At 42.9% G+C, this 20,385-nt stretch overlaps 1 protein-coding gene across 2 annotated transcripts in view; it reads left to right on the plus strand.

The window, feature by feature from the left end:
- The window catches only part of rab3c (RAB3C, member RAS oncogene family), a 208,358-nt gene that overhangs the window by 144,300 nt on the left and 43,673 nt on the right, over positions 1-20,385 (plus strand). For both annotated transcript variants that reach the window (XM_067986345.1, XM_067986335.1), the window contains exon 3: positions 61-179. In XM_067986345.1, coding sequence (XP_067842446.1) covers positions 61-179 — 119 coding nt within the window. The remainder of the gene's footprint in view (positions 1-60; positions 180-20,385) is intronic.

Consider the following 20,385-nt stretch of genomic DNA (forward strand, 5'->3'; position numbering starts at 1 on the left):
GCTTTTAAGATTTTTTTAAAAAGAAAACTTTCACTATTGATTTTGTTTTGTTTTATGTAGGACACAGCAGGACAGGAACGTTACAGGACCATCACCACAGCTTATTACCGTGGTGCTATGGGCTTTATTCTAATGTACGACATCACAAATGAAGAATCCTTCAATGCAGTGCAGGACTGGTGAGTATGAAACAAGGTTTCGTGCTAATTTGTTTTAACATGCATATGTCTGAAGTGGTACTTCAGCTTGATCAAACAATGGTTAATATTTGTTTTCCATATTTAATAAAATACTAGTGGTTCTTCCATGACATTGCGCGTGATAAGTATGGTCTCTTGGTCTCCCTCTTACCTGTCTCTGTTGTCCTTGGGATGATGTTTTTCTCTCTCTTTGCTGTTCTGCTTCTGAGTCTATCTTATCTTCTGCAGCTCTTTAACTCTTTTTGCTTCTCTCTCTGTCTTATCCTTTTTTCCTTTTGGGTAGGAGATGGTGTAACAAGGAAAGGAACAACCAAGGGTGGCAGCTGCATTTTCAGTGGTACTTGTGGTGAATATGTGGCCTCCAACCCCTAGTGGCTCTCTTCCCATCCCCTCTCCCACCCTCACGCTCCCATTGCATCACCTACCTCTTTGTTTTTTGACTACCCATTTCCTTTCCTACCACCTCCTCCACCCCATCGCTATCTCTACTCAATCCTATTACTGCCTCTGCCTCTTCCCCTTTGAACTACCTGCTCAGTTCCTGTGTCCTCCCATGCCCTTGTTTCATTGTCACTCACCTCATCCTTAACTCTCCATCTACTTTCCTTTTATTCCCACAAACCAAAGTAACAATGGTAATGTAATCAGTACAGTATTATTTTTGTCCTTTAGCTTTTTTCCAAATAATTTTGAAAAACAACTGGGCAGAAACTGCTAGAAACTGAAGCTAAATATTCCAGCAATTCAGCTGATTAAATGGTACTGATGCATCCTGGGAAATTCAGGCCACAAAATATGCTCAGACTGCACAATCTGCATTTAGCCAACAGAGTCACAATTCTGTGCAAAAAATATGGGGGTAGAATTTCTGCGAGAATTCTCCCAATTTCACACCTTAAATTCAGTGGAAGATCGGCCGAAACCCTGGAGAAATGGCATAAACAGCCATTTACTCCAGTTCAAGCTTTCTGCTGACCTTCTGATGAAGTTATGGCAAGAAATCGGGAGAATCCCCATGGAAATTCTACTCCTCACATCTGTGGTGTGGATGTGTTGCTGATGGGAGGGACAGCAGCCATGTTGGTGAAGGTGAAAAACCTGGAATCATTTAAGGAACAAATGGATGTTACAATTGGAGGACTCTAAGGTACTTCTGGATGGATGAACCAGGATGGGTCAAATGGTCCTTCTCATCCATAATAATCTTGTGAAAAGTCATTGCTACTGTCAGCTAAATTGCCTTAAGCCCTTCTGTTCCTTCCCCTTCTGTTCCTTCCCTTCTTGAATGTCTCAGTGGTTTTACTAACAGTTACCTGTACTGTAACTGTTCAAATCTCTGAGGAGGGAAAAGCTGCATTTAAAAAAACATTAAAAATTGTACATGCACAAAAAAAACAAGGAAAGTCTTACTAGCAGCAGGGACAAAACCATGAATTTACAAAATATCTGCATCATATAAATCAGGTATGAATTGGAAGGTGAGATAAACAAAGCCACTGTGTCATAGAGGTTTGTTTCTACATCAGAAATCCTGCACCTTCTGTCTCCGAGACAGGATTGCTACCACTAAGCAAAGGCTCACCATTTGTCACTTTAACCAATATAAGTTTCCTGAATCCACATGAACAAATTAAATTTAAAAAGAGACAGCTAAGTAAATACCTGGCCTTGTCTCATCAATGTGACTTTGAGAGAATAACTAACTGTGCTACTAATAATTTAATTGCTGTACTGCACTTCTCTAATGCTGGCTTTCCTGCTTCCAGTCTGATTCCTGCTCTCCCATTTTCCTCCCACTAATTGGCTTATCTGCCTTTTCCATCAAAACATGTTTATGGTTTTTATGACAAAAAATGGAAATTTCTGTCCATTTTCTACAGTTTTAAACAGATGGGGATCAAAATTTCACATTGTGCCCATTTCTCAGGTGTGAAACGGGCGCAACAATGACGAATTTAGCAGTGTGATATCCTGCGGCCGATTTATGTATGCACCCAGGCCACTGCTAAATTGGTCCTGAGATTTTTTTAGGTAGCTCTGGCAGCTGCCTGTAAGGAGGGCAGCATTGATTTAAATATTAAAATGAGGGTCCTGCCTTTGAATAAAGGCGTGATTCCTAAATTCGTGCATAGAAGCGCCTAATTCGCTGGATCTTAATCTCGACCAGGAAGTCATTGCTTAGCAATCAGGAAGCATGCTGCAGAAGAACAGTGCATCAGGTGGCTCCGGTTCTCTAGGGAGGCAGTGATTGAGCTCTGCCATCTGCTCAACCAAGAATTGCAGCCCAGCGCCAGGGCATCCATAGTACTGCCTATGGCTGTGAAGATCACTGTGCACGCTGAATTTTTATGCATCAGGCTCCTTCCAACATCAGTCTCCAGCTTTCTCCTGTTCCTTTGTTGAGACAAAAAGGAAAGTGCACACTGCAATCAAGGAGGTCAAAGATGCAATGTTTGCTAAGCACCAGGAATTCATCACCTTCTGAATGGAGGTTGCCAAGCTGGTGGAGAGAACGGTGGAATTTGCAAGAGTTTCTGGACATCATCAGGTGCAGGGGACCATCAACTGCTTTCATAATGGCCCTGTGTTATCACCCCCGTTTTCGGGCAATAACGAATTTAGGCCCCATGCTGTCTTCCCTTACCAAATTTCAAAATGAAGCATTCTGTCTTTATATCTTTCTGCATCATTTGCCTCCTTTGCATTATTCAACCTGCAAACAAATCTAATCAAGTAGTTTTAGCCCACATGCATTGATATGTCAGCATGGTATTTTCTGCCTTTCAGAAGAGACAGGAGAAATTGGTTGGCACACCTCTTGGTCTCCAGTGAACAATATACCACAATTGTGGGTTAATTGTTAAACTTCAGCCTGCTAACCCATACATAGCACATAAAGGACTCAGTCTCCATATAGAAACCACCTTTTAGCCAGGACAGCACCTGCAATGGCAAAAAAAGCTGTATACCTAAAAACACTTAAAATGCAATTTATTGAATGGGCCTGTGATTGGCCATTTGATGCTTTCTCAAAGGAACTGACCACTGTATTGCTGGCTGAAACATATATCCAGCAACTGACATCAATTTTCCAGTACAGTTTCAACACTAGTTCCCTGGCATTGTTTCTGTTGTGGAGGGTTCAAAAATATCATTAGCACTGGCTCTATAAGCAACCATTTTCTCCAGTGCTTGGGCCAAATTTCAGTTTTACTGGTAAAAGAAAGAAAGAACTTGCATTTATGTAGTGCCTTTCATGTCCTCAGGACTTCCCAATGCACTTTACAGCTAACAAAGTGTAGTCACCATTGTTCTTGTAAGCAAATACAGCAGTCAATTTTTACACAGCAAGGACCCACAAACAGCAATGAAATGAATGACCAGTTAATCTGTTTTGGTGGTGTTGGTTGAGGGATAAATGTTGGCCAGGACACCAGGAGAACTCCTCTGCTCTTCTTCGAATAGTGTCATGAGATATCTACATTCATTAGAACATGCAAATGGGGCCTCGGTTTAACATCTCATCTGAGTATCAGCACCTTTGACAATGCAGCATTGCATCAGTACTGTACCTGAGTTTCATACTAGATGATGTGCCCAAAATTCCAATGGTGCCATTGTGCCACCGGAACTGATGCGGGCGGAACATCCATCACCATTTTTATTGTTGCGTAGTCCCCATTCTGTTATTTAGTCATTTAATTAAAACTGAAACCCTTGAATTAATCAGTGTGGGAACTGGATGTGCAGTAAAGCCAGATTTTGCCAAAATGGAATAAGCTAGTGGTGTAAACTATATGTAAATATCTTTTTCATTGTCAATGGGAAGAAAAATATAACCCGTAACACATAATAATGTTCCAGTCTTAAAATTTGGGAACTGATTCTCTTATTTGTTGCCACCTATACTAGACAGACATAACAGTCTCCAGCTTTCTCCTGTTCCTTTGTTGAGACAAAAGGGAAAATAATTGCTGTCAATAGTTCATCAAGTGTAGTTATTAATTTTGACGGCCTGGTAATGAGAATCCCTTCAGTTTACTGACAACTGCAGTTTGCATTTCAGCAGCATGCAATTAGTTAAATGGTTCCCTGACAGTTTAATAATGGTTTATATCTGACACTTTGGCAGTATTGTGGGGGCAGCAATCAACAGAGGTTTTCCCTGTTCACATATGGACAATTATTTATTTTCTGTTCTAAATTCAGTTAATAAAATGTTATTGGGGGGTGAAGGAGAGAATGGTTGAAATCTAAAGGTTGAATTAATTCAGATGCTTATACTTGCTTAAGAAGATGAAAAATACACTACTGTTTGTTTTTATTTATGTAGATTCCCCCCTCCCCTATTCCATGGTTTATTCAAACTGAATCTAGGCAGCTCTAGTCATTCTCATATCCTTTTTACCAGGAATCACTGATTGCCTATACACAAATTCAAGACACTTAGCTGTGACAGGGAAGGGGAGAGTGAAAATTGATTCCTGCAGCACCATCAGCACTTCTCTCTAAACCAAAGATGAAAATCTACGCATGTGAAGAGTTTGGCCATTTCTGAGAATATTTCTATTAGAAATGACTTGGATAGGAAAATTATTTAAATGTTTTCTCTTCAAAACCAATGACATAACATTTTAATTCTTATAAAATCTGCTTCTGCTTCTCAAATATTCTATGCTGTAGGTCTATGAAATGTTTGATAAATTTAGTTACTTGTTTTATGAAAAATGAATTAAAAAGCTGTAAGCAATGAAGAGAGTGCTGCTCTGATATTAATGTTTTAAATCAATAATACCTACAGATATAGGTTAGGGATAAGCAGTTGGGGTGCCAAATCTGGTCTCAGTGCCCTGGACTAGGTAAGGGAAAATCAGCCAGGGTTCCCACTTTTTAATTAGAATGCAGTGACGGCTAGAAATCCATGCGTGCGGGCATCAGAGGGGAGGTTTTCCTTTGCACTATGAGTAACAAATGATATAGAACAAGGAGAGGATTTTCACGGTACAACCATCACCAACTAGGCTCACACGTGAAGAATAGGGTCTTCGGTGAGGTACAAGAGGGCTGATATCGCCCTTGGAAATGCACCCCAGCAGGAATGGAAAAAAGGGCAGGAAAGAAACCTGCATGAAAATAATATTTTAACAGAAATACATTAAAATAATGACTTGAAGAAAGAAAGAATCGGGAAAAAGAAACAGAGCAGAAGTGAAAATTACTTCTTTACAATTGTTTAAAAAGTGTATATTTTAATATACTATAATAATAATGCTAAGTCTGATATTTCAGGAGCTGCTGGCCATTGAAGGGTCAATTATTCCACAATTGGTTAAGAGGAATCTGAGGAGTCATATAAAAATGAGGTTTCTAAAATCTGCAGTGTTCCAGTGGAGCTGTAATGAGTCCAATGAAGTATGTCGGTTCGGCTCAGTTGGTAGCAGACTCGCCTCTGATTCTGAATAGGTTCAATGCTGACTGCAGGACTTATGTACACAAATTGAGCTGACATTCCAATGCAATACTGAAATAGTGCTGCGTTTGTCAGAGGTGTTGTCCTAAAGGTGAAACTTCAAACTGAAGCCCACTCTGCCTGATCCAGTGACTCGGCTAGATGTTAAGGATGCCCTGCACTATTTTATAGAGAGTAGAAGGCTGACTTAATGCTTTGGCTAACATTCCTCTCTCAAACAACAGAACTAAAAACAGATTAACTGGTAATTCATCCAGTTGCTGTTTGTGGGATCTTGCTCTGTGCAGTTTGACTTTTGAGTTTTCTTACATACCAATAATCACTTGAAAGTAATTTATTGTTTGTAAAGTGAGTTAAGATGCTTCTGAGAAATGTCATCAGGTGTTGTATAAATGCAAAGCCCTGATTTTAACTTGAGGTGGGAATTGGGTCGGTGAGGGCTGAGGAAAGCGGCAAGTACCCCTGCCCTTGACAGTGTGAGGCCCAGGCGATGTTAACACCCAGGTCTCATCTGCATGGCCTGGTCAGTTCCCCACCTGAAACCAGCGGGAAGCAGCAGCTGGCCAACCGGTGGGAGCAGATTGTTGGGCGGCAGGAAGCCTCCGGCGAGGACCAAAGGAACAGTCCCCGGCAGTCAGGTAAGTCGTGGGGAGTGGTTTCAGGATGGTCCCATGATTGGAAAGGGGAGGATCCCAGGGCAGGGGAGCCCTAACCTTTCCTTGTGGGTCCCAGAGGTGCACTTCAGCACCTTCAGGTCCCACAAGGAAAGTAAAGAAAAAAAGTTCTAAAACTTACCTCTTTGGGCTTCGTCTGCCCCCAACTCTTCTTCCCACTAGATTCATCTGGCGGGAAAGCCACAACTGCTTCCCCACTCAGGTCACTGGTTCAAATAACAGACTGGCCCCAATGATATGATCGGAGCCTCAACTACATATTTAAAGAAGGACCCCATCGGTTTCCGTTGGTGTCCTTGCCGCCTGTTCAGAGAAGCAGGTTAAAATTGAAGACCTCAGGAAGGGAGCAGGACGTCGGCACATGAGTCTCCCGGCCAATTTTAATGGCCCACCCACCCTGTTTCCGCCAGGTGGGCAAAGTTAAAATCTCCCCTTAAGTTTTTCTTTAACCAGGATACATAAAACACAAGCAAAACAGTGGACCTGATTATCTGTGAGCCATCGATCCTGCCGTAAGTGTTGGGATCCACCTGCCAGAAACCAACATAAGAACATAAGAACATAAGAAATAGGAGCAGGAGTAGGCCAATCGGCCCCTCGAGCCTGCTCCGCCATTCAATACGATCATGGCTGATCTGATCCTAACCTCAAATCTAAATTCATGTCCAATTTCCTGCCCGCTCCCCGTAACCCCTAATTCCCTTTACTACTTCTAGGAAACTGTCTATTTCTGTTTTAAATTTATTTAATGATGTAGCTTCCACAGCTTCCTGGGGCAGCAAATTCCACAGACCTACTACCCTCTGAGTGAAGAAGTTTCTCCTCATCTCAGTTTTGAAAGAGCAGCCCCTTATTCTAAGATTATGCCCCCTAGTTCTAGTTTCACCCATCCTTGGGAACATCCTTACCGCATCCACCCGATCAAGCCCCTTCACAATCTTATATGTTTCAATAAGATCGCCTCTCATTCTTCTGAACTCCAATGAGTAGAGTCCCAATCTACTCAACCTCTCCTCATATGTCCGCCCCCTCATCCCCGGGATTAACCGAGTGAACCTTCTTTGTACTGCCTCGAGATCAAGTATGTCTTTTCTTAAGTATGGAGACCAAAACTGTATGCAGTATTCCAGGTGCGGTCTCACCAATACCTTATATAACTGCAGCAATACCTCCCTGTTTTTATATTCATGAGGAGCAGCTCTCTCTTATTTACACATGGTCGACAAGCACCAGCGCCACTATTGGCGCATCTCGGGATCCTGCCAAAGTTCAGGGGATGGAGTGCTGGAGGCTGGGATGCCCCTTTTACCCAGTGTACCAGTGCCTGATGGATCCCCATTGTTCAGGAAACTATACTGGACGTATCAATTGAGTTATGATTTGCAAACATCTGGGATTAGACATTTGTAGTAAACACAGAATGTAGGTCAATAAAATGACATTTAGCAAGTATGTCTATCTTAAGCTAAGCCATTTGGTATAGTTTTATACAGTAGGCTTTATTCCCAGATACACTTAGATAAATTTTCGCTTCATCAGAGACCTGGCTCAAAAAAGGGCTGGATTGGGAACTAAATATTCCTGGATACAAGGTGTTCAGGAAGGAAGGAAAGTGGAGTGGTGGGGGGGGCGGGCAGTATTGATTAAGGAGAATATTGCAATACTGGAGAGAGGATGTCCTGGAGGGGTCAAGGACAGAATCTATTTGGTTAGAGTTAAGAAATAAAAGAGGTGCCATTACATTAGGTGTATTCTATAGGCCACAAACTAGTGGGAAGGATATAGAGGAGCATATTTGCAGAGAAATTACAGAGAGGTTCAAAAGCTATAGAGTTGTGATAACTGGGAACTTCAATTATCCTAATATAGACTGGTATAACAATAATAATATAAGGGGAAAAGAGAAGGAGGAATTTTTGAAATGTGTTCAAGATAACTTTCTTAACCAGTATGTTTCCGGCCCAACGAGGAAGGAGGCATTGCTGGACTTGGTTCCAGGGAATAAGGCAGGCCAAGTGGAACAAGTGTCAATGGGGGAGCATTTAGGGAGCAGTGATCTTGGTATCATAAGGTTTAGAATAACTATGGAAAAGGACATGGGCCACTCTAAAGTAAAAATACTCAATTGGAATCAAAGATTGGCAGGCAAAACTGTAATTGAACAGTGGGCAGCCTTTAAAGAGGAGATGGATCGGGTACATTCCCACGGTCTAGGCACATTCCCACGAGGCAGGAAGGTAGGGCAACTAAAGCCAGAGCTCCCTGGATGACAAAAGAGATAGTGAGTAAGATGAAACCGAATAAAGGGGCGTATGACAGATGTCAGGTTGATAACACAAGTGAGAACCAGGCAGTATATAGAAAGTTCAGAGGGGAAGTGAAAAAGGAAATAAGAGGGGCAAAGAGAGAATATGAGAATAGACTGGTGGCCAATATAAAAGGGAATCCAAAAGTCTTCTTCAGGCATGTAAACAGTAAACAGGTAATAAGAGGAGGGGCGGGGCCGATTAGGGACCATAAAGGAGATCTACTCATGGAGGCAGAGGGGATGGCCGAGGTACTAAATGAGTGCTTTGCATCTGTCTTTACCAAGGAAGAAGATGCTGCCACAGTCTCAGTAAAGGAAGATATAGTTGAGATACTGGATGGGCTAAAAATTGATAAAGAGGAGGTACTAGAAAGGCTAGCTGTACTTAAAGTAGATAAGTCACCCGTTTAGGATGGGATGCATCCTAGGTTGCTGAGGGAAGTAAGGGTGGAAATTGCGGAGGTACTGGCCAAAATCTTCCAACCATCTGTAGATACGGGGGTGGTGCCAAAGGACTGGAGAATTGCAAATGTTACACCCTTGTTCAAAAAAGGGTGTCAGGATAAACCCAGCAACTATAGGCCAGTCAGTTTAACCTCGGTGATGGGGAAACTTTTAAAAACAATAATCCGGGACAAAATTAACAGTCACTTGGATGAGTGTGGATTGATTAGGGAAAGCCAGCACAGAATTGTTAAAGGCAAATCATGTTTAACTAACCCAATACAGTTTTTTGATGAGGTAACAGAGAGGGTACATGAAGGCAATGCAGTTGATGTGGTGTATATGGACTTTTAAAAGGCGTTTGATAAAGTGCCGCATAATAGGCTTATCATCAAGATTGTGGCCCATAAAATAAAGGGGGCAGTAGCAACATGGATACAGAATTGGCTAAATGACAGGAACCAGAGAGTGGTGAACGGTTGTTTTTCGGACTGAAGGGAGGTGTGCAGTAGTGTTCCCCAGGGGTCGGCGCTGGGATCACTGCTTTTCTTGATATATATTAATGACTTGGACTTGGGTGTACAGGGCACAATTACAAAATTTGCAGATGACACAAAACTTGGAAGGGTAGTAAACAGTGAGGAAGATAGTGATAGACTTCAAGAGGATATAGACAGGTTGGCTGCATGGGCGGACATGTGGCAGATGAAATTTAACGCAGAAAAATGCGAAGTGTTACATTTCGGTAGGAAGAACGAGGAGAGACAATATAAACTAGAGGGCACAACTCTAAAAGGGGTACAGGAACAGAGAGATCTGGGGGTATATGTGCACAAATCGTTGAAGGTGGCAGGGCAGGTTGAAAAAGCAGTTAAGAAAGCATACGGGATCCTGGGCTTTATAAATAGAGGCATAGAGTTCAAAAGCATGGAAGTCATGATGAACCTTTATAAAACCCTGGTTCGACCACAACTGGAGTATTGTGTCCAGTTGTGGGCACTGCACTTTAGGAAAGATGTGAAGGCCTTAGAGAGGGTGCAGAAGAGATTTAGTAGGATGATTCCAGAGATGAGGGACTTTAGTTACGTGGATAGACTGGAGAAGCTGAGGTTGTTCTTGGAACAGAGGAGATTTGGGAGAGGTATTTAAAATCATGAAAGGTCTAGACAGAGTAGATGGAGAGAAACTGTTCCCATTGGCGGAAGTGTGAAGAACCAGAGGGCATAGATTTAAGGTGATTGGCAAAAGAACCAAAGGTGACATGAGGAAAAACTTTTTTACATAGCGAGTGGTTAGGATCTGGAATGCACTGCCCGAGGGGGTGGTGAAGGCAGATTCAATCGTAGCCTTCAAAAGGGAATTGGATAAGTACTTGAGAGTAAAAGGTTTGCAGGGCTACAGGGATAGGGCGGGGGAGTGGGACTAGCTGGATTGCTGTTGCATAGAGCCAGCACAGACTCAATGGGCCAAATGGCCTCCTTCCGTGCTGTAACCTTTCTATGATTCTATGATCAGTGAAAAAACTAAATGAGAATAAAACCAATACAGGGGCCTAAGCTCTGTGGTTCAGTACTAATTTTGTATTTAAGCCATAAGGAGAAACAACTCGAAAAGAGTGCTTCCACAGTGACTCAGTGGCCCCGATATCTATGGGGCGCTGGCAGGCTGCCGGGCGGAAAAAACAGCAATCGGGAGAAGTCAGGGGTTGGATTAGGGGCTTGGGGCAGTGGGGGGAGCGGCCAGGGCTCGGCAAGAGGCTCGAGGTCGGAGCTTGGTGGGAGGGAGGGGGTCGCCAATCACAGCAGCAAGGAAGGGCCGCGATCGGCAAACGGGAGACCGAAGGCTTCCCTGAGGGGCCAGGGGGAGCACTCCTGCACTTCCTGGCCCACAAGGGGTGCTATAAAAAGCACTAATCTGCTGGAGCTGGCAGCTCTCGCCTCCATTTCATTGCTCGGTTTCCTGAGCCCAGGGAAACCCGGCCGGCATCAGTTAAATTTAAATTAGGCTCCCAACTGCACTGTGCGAGCCTGATTTAAATATAATAATGAATGCCCCACCTCTCCAAGAAGGGAAAAACGCATGGCATGCCACCCTCCCCCGTAAAAATGGCAGCAGGCGTGTACACGGCAGGTTGGGGACGCGTTTCCTGATTTTTAATTTTTAACCCCCCCCCCCCGACCCTGTCCTGCCCATCGTCGAGGGGTTAATGTCGAGACCAGTGAGTAGCTGAACCATACAGAGGATGCTCTTTCCCTGGTTTAATCCTCAGTCTCTGCTGAGTTATCTGTTTTAAGCCCGTGCCATGCATTATGGTTGGCCTCAACACCGCTGGGTAAGGAAGGAGACAAGATTTATACTTCTGATGGCTATCCAACTGTACCACATGCTTCAGATTCAAAACTTCCTTTTAATGACAGAGTAAATTGGCAAAAGAACCAGAGAGGAGATGTGGGGAATTTTTATTTATGCAGCGAGTTGTTATGATCTGGAATGCACTGCCTGAAGTGGAAGCAGATTCAATAATAACCTTCAAAATAAAATTGAAAGGGAAAACATTACAGGAGAGAGCAGGAGAGTGGGACTAATTGGGAAGCTCTTCCAAAGAGCCGGCAGAGGCACAATGGGCCAAATGGCCTCCTTCTCATTGTGTTTTCTGCTCATTTTGGGGTGGATTCAGTGCAGCCCAAAGAAGAAAATAGATCGAAGAAACAACGCACCAAATCCTTATCCGTAAAATCTCAGTAACACTTTCATCTGAATATGATGTTTGCGGCCAGCATTGCTATATGATTCTAAAGGCAACCAGGAGCTGTTGGTGCTAATTTACAAACATTTCATAACATGGACACAATTCAAATGATCTGATACATTAGTTAATAGTTTAAGAATTTTGATAGGATTACTACAGAATTTTAAATAAATTTAATTTATGCCTACATAACAACGGTCACTGCACTTTGGAGTAATTAATTGTATGTGAAGCACTTTGAGAGATTTGAGACACATAATAAGATGCTATATAAATCTGAACCTTTCATTAGTAAAACAAACTGAACTGAACTAGGAGATAGTCCTATCATAACTGCCACATGGGCTAACTCTGATGACTAATTGTCAAAGCTTTCAGAGATGGTGCTTTAGTAGTAACTGGTCTGCATTGAAATAAATTATGGCATTCACTACACTTTGTAGAATAACCTTGTGATTATTAAACCCAATAAATTTGTTATTTATAAGTTTTTACAACAAGTGTGAACAATCCATCTTATGATGCAGAATAAAGACCTTCATCAACGCTTCCCTAGTGTAAGCAGAACTTTTAATGCATTTCATATTCATTGAACACATCTAAATCATACTAATTAGACCTTTTGAGATTTGTGCAGAAGTACGATGACTTAAATAGTTTTTCCCAAACACAAAGCTTACATTTGATTTGCATAAATGTCCTTCACCAATAAAGTTAAATTATTCTGAGTGGCGTTTCAGAGGTTGTGAATAGAGTTTTTATTAATCCCGTGTCTTCACTTTTAACCTGAATGGTCTTCATGGCCTTAATACGGAGAAGAAAAGCAGCAGCTATCTTAGCTGGAAACTATCTTATCTGGACCATGTAGGTGAGGAGGCAACATGTAAGTACAAATTACATGAGAAATCAGGAGGAAAACATTGTGTGGTAGCTAAAACACTTGTACAAATAGGAAATTAGCTATCAAATCTTTGAGAAGATGACAAACATGATGGATGCGGGAAATGCATGGGATGTGGTGTATAAAGACTTTCAGAAAGCCTTTGACAAAGCACCACACAGGGAACTATTGGTCCATTTGATCTCATCCTTCCAAAATACCAATACCAACTCTACCCTCTTCCCATTAGAACATTTTTTAAGCATCCACCTGAACAGGCAGTCAAAATCTTGGTTCAATATTGCATCCAAATGATGACGCCAACAACATTGAGGCAGTCCTTAGTATTGAATTGTAGTGTCAACCTAGATTATGAGCTCAGGTCCTGGTGTGAGTCTTGTACCTGCATAACATTCCAGCTCACAGGTGACAGAGCGAAGCTGAGACATCAGCTGATACATATTTGGGAAGTAATGACTAATGGAGTGCTCCAGGTACTGGGCTTGGGACTGATAGGATTAGATTTTCGTGGTGTTTCCTACTCATTTTGGGGTGGATTCAGAGCAGCCCAAAGAAGAAAATAGATCAAAGAAACATCGCACCGAATCCCTGTCCATAAAATCTCAGCAAAATTTTCATCTGAATACGATGTTTGCAGCCAGCATTGCCCATCAAAACAACTGTGGCTGATGTCCGAATGTTACTTAATTGATCCTTTGATGTCCCATATTGAATTTTCCTACCTTGCTGTGCAGCCCACCACTTGAAATGAATGGTGGTGTAAAAGAGGAGTTCAGGGTTCCTAGGCATCTGTCAATAGGCAGAAGTGGACTTAAACGCCACATTGCAGACTGCAGGCAGCAATAGAGGGAGATAACATTGGGTGCAGATGAGCATTTTATTGTGAGGTTCTTATGGATAGGGATTCCGTATTAGCTCCTACTTTGCACTGCATACTCATTGGGGTCAATATTATCGCAGAGGCTGGATCTGAGTGGTGGGGGGGGGGCGATAGCGGGCGCAAAACATGGAAGATCGTGGGACAAGTTGGAATGTCTGATTTCATCATGGATGCCTCATTATAATTTTACTTCCAGGTTTCGCATCTCCAAAGCACGTGAGTGGGCGTGATGCGCACCCACATGTCCTGATTTTACCTCGACTATTTAAAGGGCCAATGCACAGATGGAATTTGGAGGACTAGGGTTAATTACATGAGAGAAATAGAAGTTGAAATGCAGTCAGGAAGGGCAAAGGTTGTGCCCCGCTTTAATGAGGTGTCCCTTGACGTACTGCTGGGTGAGGAAGGAGGTCCTCTTCCCCAGTAATGGGGAAAAAAACCTGATGTTATAACAAAGAAGGCATGGCTGGATGTGGCTGAGGAGGTGAGCAACAGGAGTGTTGTGCTCAGGATGTGGATTCAGTGCAGGAAGCGTTTTAATGACCTAACCAGGTCAGGAAAGGTGAGCACAGTTGCAGATTCACCTACATTCTCTAGTGCACCCTACTCTCACTCTGCCTTGTCAAGCGTACATCATTCCCCACACCCATTTAAGTTTTAACAGCACCCATTGTTCTCTTTCAATGCACTTCCTCACCTCCCCCTTCCTCCATCCACCACTGCCACTCACCCCAATCCTTATGTAATGTGATACCACCTCAGTCAGCTCACCTGATTCTCAGCACACATCCCCAAATGGCATTGTCAACATTTCCTCAAATGCATGCCAGTGCCACTTGTGATGCATCTGCCTGATAGTCACCCTCACTGAATGCACTGCATCCATCGGTTGCACACATGCCTTACAGACATTCATAGGTCTGTCGTGTCCTCTTCCAGGAGAAAAGAGTACAAAATACAAGTGAGAGAGAGAGGACTGGAGGTGAGCCACTATAGATCGGAGTTGACAACTGCAGAGCAGGAGGTCTTGGAGATAAGCGGGATGTCAGAGTCCCTGAGCAACAGAGATGGCGAGACTTGGACTTCACTGCTGCATGGTGACAGAATTAAATCTCTCCGACCCACTTCTCATACAAGACTAAGTCATGTGACTTGATTTCAGCACCGAATGAAATATGATCATCTTAATCATGTGAATTTCAACATTTTTACATTCCCATGACTAAATCATGTCCGTCTCTTCTTTCCTCCAGGGCTATCACGCGAAGGATAGCAGACTATGCCCTTTGCCGTTTCCTCAGAGAAGCTGTTTGCTTCTGAGGGTGCATCATCACAGAACACATGCTTACCATGCACTAGCGCAGATACGAGCACTTCGGTGGGTCCTGTTAGACAGCAAGGTGAGATGGCATTTGTTGGTGAACCACAGTTCACAAGTGAGCACGAGCAGAGAGTGGTGGTAGAGACAGCTGTGGAGATTCCACGTTGAAGGACACAGTCCTCTCCAAGCTCTGCTCAGCTGGACAAAGATGCTGAACACGGGGGGCCATCAATGAAAAGGAGAATGATTAAGGATCAGCAGCAAATGTGGAGGTATTGGCAGTCCTGCTAGGCTCAATATCAGAGAGGATGGAGGAGTTCAGCACAAACATTTATGGATTGATGTCGCAGACCATTGCGAGAATATCTTCAATGGATAGAGTGGCCTCCTCAATGCAATTTGAATCGCTGCACACTAATCAGTCCCTGCAGGCCGTGATGGTGACTGTGCAAACTATGGATGTCAATATTTCTGCTGCCTTAAATGGGATGACAAATACATTAGCCGTGGACTTACAAGGTGACACTGAGTGTAGATGGAGCAGTGTTTGGTGGGGTCCTCACGGGCTCCAACACCCAGAGGTCGTCGGCCACAAGCATCTCAGAAGTCATAGCAGGGATCACAGCGGCCTGCCTCTACCTCTGCTGAAGCCACAGGGTTGCACCACATAGGCGTGCTAGGGAAAGAAAAAGAAAAGCATTGTAGTTCACCGAGGATATGTACATGAGTGTTTATGAAAATGTTTTGTTAGTATCTTTTTTTTATATAGGCCAGACATAGGGACATAGGAACAGGAGTAGGCCATTCAGCCCCTCGTGCCTGCTCCGCCATTTGATAAGATCATGGCTTATCTGTGATCTAACTCCATATACCTGCCTTTGGCCCATATCCCTTAATGCCTTTGGTTGCCAAAAAGCTATCTATCTCAGATTTAAATTTAGCAATTGAGCTAGTATCAATTGCCGTTTGCGGAAGAGAATTCCAAACTTCTATAACCCTCTGTGTGTAGAAATGTTTTCTAATCTCGCTCCTGAAAGGTCTGGCTCTAATTTTTAGACTGTGCCCCCTACTCCTAAAACCCCCAACCAGTGGAAATAGTTTCTCTCTATCCGCCCTATCCGTTCCCCTTAATATCTTATAAACTTCGATCAGATCACCCCTTAACCTTCGAAACTCCAGAGAATACAACCCCAATTTGTGTAATCTCTCCTCGTAACTTAACCCTTGAAGTCCGGGTATCATTCTAGTAAACCTACGCTGCACTCCCTCCAAGACCAATATGTCCTTCCGAAGGTGCAGTGCCCAGAACTGCTCACAGTACTCCAGGTGCGGTCTAACCAGGGTTTTGTATAGCTGCAGCATAACTTCTGCCCCCTTGTACTCTAGTCCTCTAGATATAAAGGCCAGCATTCCATTTGCCTTCTTGATTATTTTCTGCACCTGTTCATGACACTTCAATGATCTATGTACCTGAATCCTTAAGTCCCTTTGGACATCCACTGTTTTTAACTTTTTACCATTTAGAAAGTACCCTGTTCTATTCTTTTTTGATCCAAAGTGGATGACCTCACATTTGTCTACATCTTTAATTTCTTAATTCACATAAAATTTATTAATTTGCACCACTTTCCCATGTTCACCATTCTTGCCAACTCAGATTTTCAGTTGCTTGGTGATGAATGTGAGCTGCTAGTCTGGTGCTGGGGGCCCCATCTTCATCCTCCTCCCCCCTTATTTCCATTGGAATCCTCATCAGATGAAGAGTGCAGAGCGGTTTATTCCTCCTGCACCTCTGGTCCTCACTGCTGCATCATGTTATGCAGAACGCAGCACACCACGATTATCCTAGAGACTCTCACTGGCAAGTACTGAAGGGCCCCTCCAGACATGTCCAGGCATCTGAAGCACGTCTTGAGCATGCTGATGGCTTGCTCGATGATGTGTCTGGTTGCCATATGGCTGGCATTGTACCACTCTTGGGGTTCATTGGTGGTGTTCCTCAGAGGTATCACCAGCTAGACTTGAAGGAGGTGTACTTTGTCACCTAGCAGCCACCCATTAAGGCTGGTCCCAGGTATGAACAGGTCGGGGATGTTGGACTGCCGCAGGATGAATGCATCATGCCAGCTCCCAGGGAATCTGGCGCAGATCTGCATGAACATTTTCTTGTGATTGCACACCAGCTGAGCATTGATGGAGTGAAGTCCCTTGCAGTTGACGAATGCTCCTGGTTGTTCTAGTGGTGCTCAGATTGCCACGTGTGTGCAATCAATGGCACCCTGCACATGTGGGAAGCCAGCAAGAGACACGAATCCGAGTGCCCGCTCATTCTGGCTATTCTCATCACTGCGGAGGTTTACATACCACCCGCTCCTGCCAAACAATCTATCCGTCACCTGCCTTATGCATTTATGTGCAAGACCCTCGATATGTCTCTGGTAATGCCTTGGAAGGAACCAGAGGCAAAAAAATTTAGGGCGGTGGTGACTTTCACAGCCACTGGTAATGCGTGGCCACCAGGTCTCAAGCTCTACTAACCTCCGAGATCTTTGCACTCCTTCAATTCTTGCCTCTTGCGCATCCCTAATTTTAATCACTCCACCATTGGCTACCTAGGCCCTAAGCTCTGGAATTCCCTCCCTAAACCTCTCCGGCTCTCTACCTCTCTCTCCTCCTTTAAGACACGCCTTAAAACCTACCTCTTTGACCGTCACCTGTCCAAATATTTCCTTATGTAGCTTGGTGTCAAATTTTGTTTGAAAATCGCTCCTGTGAAGCGCCTTGGGACGTTTTACTACATTGAAGGTGCTATATAAATGCAAGTTGTTATTGTTGTTATAACATTTTCAGTAGGTTTAGAGAGGGGGATGGGGTAACAGTGTCAGTGAAGGATTCTATCACAGCACTAGAACCTAAGAATGTTTTGGGGGGTTGCGTTAAGACAGAATTGATATGGATAGAATTAAGAAATGAAGGAAATGGTACAATTCTCAGTGTGCATTACTGGCCACCAAAAAGTGGAAATGAGATAGATCAGTATGTTTCTAGTCCAACAAGGAATGAAGCATTGCTTGAATTAGTTCTGGGAAATGGAGTGGGGCAAATAACTGAAGCGAGAATAGAAGAACAGTTGGGAAATTGTGGCCACAATATAGTTAGGTTCAGTGTAAAAATAGAAAAGGAAAATAAAGAGTCAAAGATTGTAAAAAGGCAATGTTCAATTAAATGAAAGGAGCTGTAAATGTGCTGGCCTCATATAATGACACAAAACCAGCTCAGTGTGTCACAGGCACACACAGCACCTGAAGCGCCAAGACTACGATTGGCCCCAACAGGCCTGCAGAACTATAGCATAGATTTTCATCTTTACTGCTGGGGTGTTAAGATTGCCTGGGCAGAACAGTGAGGAGCCCATTGAAATTTCTTTCATTAATTTAAACGGAAGGAAAATTGACCAAGCTCCATTATGGCATGCAATCCTCCCTGCCTGATTTTTCTCTCTGTGCTCTGCCCAGATGAGGCTTAACCCAAGCAGAAAAGATCCCTACCCCATGTTTCTAAAACTCAGGTGTAAAAATGGCGCAGAACATTCTATTACATTATAAATGTGTGCATGTGTACGGATTTGTCCGACCTGTTTTGTTCTAAGAGCATTTTACAACTTACCTACAATCCAAAATCTGATTATGATTTAATAATTATACAGTTAATCTCAATTACCTACTCAAGTAAGGATTAGGAACCCATTAGCATGCTTTAGCTATCAATCAATAACTTCATACATTGTCTACTGAATCTGTAATCAATGAGCCCATTTATATTGAATTTAATTCTAAATGAGATGTTAAAAATGTAAAATGTGGAGGTGAAGTTCATCCCGTTTCTAATGCTAGAAAATAACAAATTATCTTAAAGTTCTGAATTTTTGGAGAATTCTCTAACTTTTTGAATGATGTTTTGTATCACTTCTGATCATGGAAAAATAAAGCATCAGCCAATTTAGCGATTGTGTTTTACAACAGAAACAGCTTGGTTTGAATTCATAGAATTACATAGAATTTTACAGCACAGAAATAGGTAATTCGGCCCAACAGGTCTATGCTCCACATGAGCCTCCTCCCACCTTATTTCATCTCACCCTATCAACATATCCTTCTCCCTCATTTACTTATCTAGCTTCCCCTTAAAAGCGTCTATGCTAATCTCCTCAATCACTCCATGTGAGTTTCACGTTCTCACCAATCTCTTGAGTAAAGAATTTAGAGAGACCATTTCAATTGTCCACTAGATCCCAAAAAGAAAAGCTGAAATTATGACTGAATGTCCAGTTTTCTTGTGGGCAATATATAATGGGCCATAGTTGGCTGTAGCAAATTATCTAATAGCATCTGCTAATGGCAGAGCGTTGCAACTCAGACAGCAACTTTTGGATTTTTAACCACACATTCGCCCCTCGCCTGAAGTTGCTGTAGCATTTGTGCATAAATAAAGTCGAGCACCATAAGCCTCACCGTTATTTTGACATCAATGTTCACAAGAGAAAATTACAAGAAGAAAATGAAGGTGACACCCTGCAACTGAACAATATATGTGCTGGGAACTGGAACATCAGACCCCAAGACATATACAACTACAACGAAAAATGAGTTTATTTTGGGTCTGTATCATGTTGCTATAAACTGGCTTATTGCACAACACAACCGATATGTTTAGTTAGCATATCCAATGTAATAGAATGCACTCCTTGGCCTGCGTATTTAGCTGGGAGGATAAAGATAGTTATGTGCAGTCCTTCTACTATGGTCCTTTACAAAAATCAACACAAATTTCCTCCTATACTTCTTTTAGGTAAACCAAATGAAGATGGATTTCCATAGTGACTGGCACCCAAAGACCAAAGGGCTAGGAAGCTTTCCAAAGCAAGTTCACCAAAAATAGTTCCAACGAACCCCTCTCCATAGAGTAGCATTTATGAAAGTCATCATTGAGCACACCACAGCCATGGTGAAACAGAGCTTTGACAGATCTATGAGGTTTTCCCAAATCAGATCAGTCAAAGTGTCACACATCATCGTGGTTTGTTGTATGCTGCATAACTGAAACATACAAAATTCTTACAGGGCTCAACAGGATAGATGCAAGGAGGATGTTTCCCCTGGCTGGGGAATCTAGAACCAGGGGTCACAGTCTCAGAATAAAGGATAAGCCATTTAGGACTGAGATGAGGAGAAATTTCTTCATTCAGAGGGTGGTGAATCTTTGGAATTCTCTACCCCAGAGGGCTGTGGAGGCTCAGTCATTGAGTGTATTCAAAACAGAGATCGATAGATTTCTAGATATTAAAGGCATCAAGGGATATGGGGATGGTGCAGGAAAATGACGTTGAGGTAGAAGATCAGCCATGATCTTGTTGAATGGTGGAACTGACTCAAGGGGCC

This window comes from Heptranchias perlo, chromosome 1 (assembly GCF_035084215.1).
Source record: "Heptranchias perlo isolate sHepPer1 chromosome 1, sHepPer1.hap1, whole genome shotgun sequence".
NCBI classification, from domain to species: domain Eukaryota; kingdom Metazoa; phylum Chordata; class Chondrichthyes; order Hexanchiformes; family Hexanchidae; genus Heptranchias; species Heptranchias perlo.